General features: G+C 45.0%; 1 protein-coding gene across 1 annotated transcript; it reads left to right on the forward strand.

The window, feature by feature from the left end:
- Positions 1 to 260: 260 nt before the first annotated feature.
- Positions 261 to 2,131, forward strand: LOC149187631 (uncharacterized). The gene is made up of 2 exons (XM_089409719.1): positions 261 to 846; positions 1,470 to 2,131. Exons 1-2 carry the CDS (start codon positions 261 to 263, stop codon positions 2,129 to 2,131), a joined length of 1,248 nt encoding a protein of 415 aa, XP_089265845.1.
- Positions 2,132 to 5,281: the final 3,150 nt, after the last annotated feature.

Below are 5,281 nucleotides of genomic sequence, written 5' to 3' on the forward strand. Positions count from 1 at the left end.
GACTTGATGACATCCCTAAGATCACCCTTTCTCCCGAAGGTCCAATCCAAGTAGCCCTTTGGTTGTCGGAACGTGCCCTAGTGGGTCAGTTTACAGGTCTCTGGCCCTCTCCTAAATCAACAGAGAACTGGGTCTCCAGAAACTGGGCTCCGTTGATCCAGGGCAAGGTAACATCTTACTTTCTCGGAAGAGGATACTTTCTTTTTGAATTCTCAGAAAAAGAAGACAAGGATCTCATATTCAGAAATGGACCCTATTTCATGGGGCCTCAAGGGCTGTACCTGAACAAATGGACGCCAGATTTCGACCCGGCAATGGATGTACCTTCAGCAGTCCCAGTATGGGTAAGACTCCCCAATCTTCCGGTCCATTGCTGGAACTGGGATTCCCTGAAGCACATCGGGAACACCCTCGGGAAATTCATTGACAGGGCCAACAATAGAGACCAGTATGACTGCGCCAGAATTTGCGTGGAGGTGGATCTGGAGGTTGGTCTTCCTGAAGCTGTCAAAATAAGGGTGGGCCCGTGGACACATATTCAGAAACTAGACTATGAGCAGCTGCCGTTCAAATGTCGGAAGTGCCAAGTCTATGGACATTTCGCTAGAGACTGCCCGTCCAAAGGGGCTGAAGATAAAGGGAAAGAGGAAGGATGGAATCAGGCGAAGAGATCCAGAACTACCTCCAGGAAGGCCGCAAATGCTAGCACCAGAACACCCCAAACAGCGCCTGCTCAGAAGCCGCCCATGGAAAGTCAAGGGAACAGATATGAGATCCTGGGATCAGAAACCATAATTTCCCAGGATACAGAAACCCCGAAAGAAGTCTCCCCGACTAAATCTAAAAGTGAGCCAGAGATTCCCAAAGGAAAGATATCTGAAGACGAGGAGGAAACCCAAGAATCCGATGAGTCGGAGGAAGAAGGGGAAATAGGGGAATCGCAATCCACCCCCAGAAGATCTACAAGAGGCCGAATGTCAACAAAAGAAAAAAGGGAACAAGAAACATACAAAGACAAGCTCCAGGGCAGCCAGCCTACGCTAGAGAAACTTCTAGCAAAAAATCTGAAGATGAAGAAGGCCCTAATCGAGAGCTCCAAAGGAGCTCTCCACAACAAAAGTAAGTAATGAAGATTGTCTCCTGGAACTGTAGGGGTATGGGATCCAAAGCCAAGGAAGAGGCGATGAGAAGTCTGATAAGGCAGGAAACCCCAGACATCCTCCTCATCCAGGAGACTAAGATGGAGGAATCATCCTTCCTCCAAGCAAGTAGAAAGTTTTGGAAAAAAGACGGTGCGCATGCAACTTCGGCTCGGGGAGCTTCAGGAGGACTTGGGTCGCTCTGGAATCCACATAAGTTCTCCCTCATCTCTAAAACCCTAAATACTCATTGGATATTGTTAAAGTTGCAACACTTAGAATCTAAAGCAATTATGAGTCTAGTCAATGTATATGCTCCAAATAATGCAGGTGAAAAGAAATTATGTTGGGACTCCATAAAAAATTTGGCAGACCGGGAAGACTTGGAGAACATCATCATTGCAGGAGATTTCAACCTCACCCTCCTGCCATCAGAAAAGAGAGGAGGCAGTATTGTCAGAGACCCAACAAGAGAAACAGTAGAGGATCTCATGCAAGACTGGGATCTGATCGATATCAAGCCTACTATTGGCAAGTTCACGTGGTCAAACAAAAGGGCTGGGCTAGGACATATAGCGACAAGATTGGACCACTTCTTGGTTCAAAGTTCCTTCCTACTCATTGGGTTAGAAGCTAGATCGCGCATCCTGCACAGAAGTACATCAGACCACAAGCCTATCAGTCTGGAATTGCTGGCTTCTCAGGATCTGGGGCCTATTCCATTCAGATTCTGCTCTCTCTGGATCAAGGAGGCAGACTCCATGGATAAGGTCAGAGACTGCTGGAAAAACCCAGTTAAGGGCTTTGCCTTCTTTGTGTGGGAAGAAAAACTCAAAAGAGTGAAAGCCATGCTAAAAAAATGGGCCAGGACCTTGCCTAATCCAGCTGAGGAAAGGAAAAAAACTCAATCAGATCTGGAACGACGTCACCTTCAATTTGAAACAGCTAATATTTCAAATGAAGATTTGGAAAAGGAGGCCAAGCTTCAGTAAAACTTCCACAAAGCATGCCTGGCCGAAGAAGAGTACTGGAGACTCAAATCTAGAAGTCTTTGGCTTAAAGCCGGAGACAGGAATACCTCCTTTTTTCACAAGCAATCTCAAGCTAGGAAAGGCCAGAACTCTATTAAAGAAATAAAAGAAGAAAGCAGTGTTCTAAGGGACTTTACTAGCATAAAAAAAGCAGCCTCTGAGCATTTTGAGAATCTGTACAGAGAAGACATCAGAGCAGATCAAAATTTCAGCCTCTTAGATGTTGTTCCTAAGATCATCACATCCAAAATCAATCAGGCTCTAGAAAGCATAATCACGCTTAAAGAAGTCAAGGAGGCTCTATTCGCCATGGACCCGGATAAAGCCCCGGGCCCGGACGGTTTCACCCCAAGATTCTTACAAACTTGTTGGCAGATTATTGAGAAGGAATTCCTCAAAATGATCCAGAAATCACAGAACTGTCAGAAGATTGGAGGCTACACAAATTCGACATTTCTAGCCCTTATCCCTAAGGAAAAATGGGCAAACAACTTCAGCAGATTTCGCCCAATATCACTATGCAACATCGGGTACAAAGTGATCACCAAAGTGATAGCAAACAGGCTGAAAAGATTCCTCCCCGAAATCATTCCGGATAATCAAGGGGGATTCATCAAAGGCAGACAGCTAGTCGACAATTTCGTGCTGGTCCAGGAGGCAATACATTCCAGCCAGCATCGTAAGGAAAAAGGTATGGTCATCAAACTTGACCTATCGAATTCCTTTGATCGTGTTAATCATAAATTTTTGTTTGATGTAATGCTTAAAATGGGATTCGGGCAAGGTTTTATAAAGTGGATAAAAGCCTGTATTACGGAGCCCTGGATTGCTCCTCTAGTGAATGGAAGTGCTGTTGAATTTTTCAAAGCCTCTAGAGGACTGAGGCAGGGGTGCCGTCTTTCACCTCTCCTTTTCATCATTCAAGCCTCTGTTCTTAGTTTCTATCTGAATAAAAAGCAGCAAGATCATGCTATCAACGGGTTGTGCATTGCAAGAGGGGTGAAGCGCATCAACCATGCACTTTTCGTTGACGATACCCTCCCTTTGGGAGCTGCAACTTTTCAATCAGCTATCAACTCCAAAGCAGTTTTGGATGACTTCTGCAAAATCTCAGGCAGTGATTTAAACAAGGGGAAATGTCAGATTTTCTGTTGGAATACTCCTGCTTCCGTTGCATCCTCCATAGCTAGATGTTTGGGATTTTCTGCCTCCATTAGTTGGTCCTCTTTCAAATATCTTGGGCTACCAGTCTTCAACAGGAGAGTGGCAAGCAAAGACTGGACTTCTCTCATAGATAAATTCAAATCAAAGATGCATTCCTGGGGTTCCTCTTGGCTTAACATCGCTGGCAAAGCTGTGCTCGTCAAAGCAGTTCTCAACAGTCTTCCGATCTTCAAATTTGCGGTCCTTCTGGCACCAGTGGGAACTATAAAAAAGATGGATGAATTAATCAGGGGATTTTTTTGGAAAGGAGGCAAGCACAATGACAAGAAATTCTCCCTAATCAGTTGGGAAATAGTCACAAAACCATATCTCGAAGGAGGATTAAATCTCAAAGATCTGAATGCCAAAAATCTTGCTATGGGAGCCAAACTAGCATGGAAAATAATCGCTCCTAATCCTAGCTGGGCTCAGATTGCGTTATGGAAGAAGTACTTTAGAGGCCCAAGGCTCCGGTGTTTAGACCACCCCAAAAACTCGCCCAGAACGCACTTCAGCATTCTCCTTAACAAAATCGCGCCGATGATTAACAGTTATGCCCATTGGGTTCCTGGTAACGGTAAGAAAATTCAGGTTTGGAAGGACAAAATCATGAATCGACCCCCTTTGGAAGACGCTGGCAATTTTACAGCGCTCAGGAATTGGTTGGAGGCAGCGCACATACATACTCTGTGGGATTTGTCGGATTGGACAGAGAATTACTGGACGGGCTGGAAGCGGTTACCAGTGCCCATCGATCTGGAAAATGAATGGACGGCTCTCAAAGCCCATCTCCATGGATTGGCTCCCCTCCACGCCAACAGAAAGGACGCAAGAGGCTGGGAAAACAGTCGCTCTGGTTATACAGTCAAACAGGGTTACTTCAAGTTCTTAGAGCGCCCAAACGTCCCTCCCAACCCAGCTCCCTGGGCAGGGATATGGAACTTCCCGTCTATACCAAAAATTGATCATTTTTGCTGGATTCTTAGCCATCAAAAAATTCTTACCGAGGACAGACTTCAAAACAGAGGATTTAAGGGACCGTCCAGATGTGTTCTTTATAATACAAATTCTGAAACCGCTCTCCATATAATGATCGAATGTAATTTCACAAAATCTGTCTGGCAGGATCTTCTGGACAATTGGAATCTCGATCTCAATTTCCCCACTTCAGTTCAAGAGTTGTTTGCAGGTTGGATGGCCAAATACCCAGGTGTTCAACCAAATAACAAAAAGATCAGAGCAGCATGGTGTGCTTTGCCAAAATTCACTAGTTGGCAGGTTTGGTTAGAAAGGAACAGGAGGATTTTTCAAAACAAAGCTCATGATCACAGAATAGTAGCTAATTCAGTGAAGTGCCAATTAAGTGAATGGTTGGAAGGCATAGATGATGATTCAAACCTCAGTCAACATGACAGAGAGCTGGGAATGGCCTTCAAGATTAGCTTCCATAAACCAAGAAGCCCACCTCCAGAACTTGAAGTTTGGCAAATCAGGAAAAATGAGATCGAATTCCAGGAATGGCTGTCCAAGCAATTAATTCCATCTCTTTTTTTTTACGGAGCAGCTAAAGGGAATCCAGGGAAAGCTGGGGCGGGTGGTCACATTATCATGCCAGACAACATTTCTTCTCATAACTTTGCCTGGGGGCTTGGACATACATCAAGCATGCAAGCCGAGGCTCTCGCCCTCTTGCAAGGGGTAATCTTCCTCAAGGAGCTGGGAATTCGGGAAGCAAACATTCTCGGAGACTCCCAAGTTATTATAAGAGCTGTGGTGACCAACTCCAACCCTTCTGATCTGCACCTAGCCAGGCTTCTTTCCAGAATCAAAAGCATTTCAAAATCGCTTCGCTTGACATATTTTCATGTTCTAAGAGCAAATAACAAAGCAGCAGACGCCCAAGCAAAC

This window comes from Pinus tabuliformis, chromosome 3_1 (genome assembly GCF_031772625.1).
Source record: "Pinus tabuliformis cultivar Carrire ecotype Pingquan chromosome 3_1, CPIR1, whole genome shotgun sequence".
Classification (NCBI taxonomy): domain Eukaryota; kingdom Viridiplantae; phylum Streptophyta; class Pinopsida; order Pinales; family Pinaceae; genus Pinus; species Pinus tabuliformis.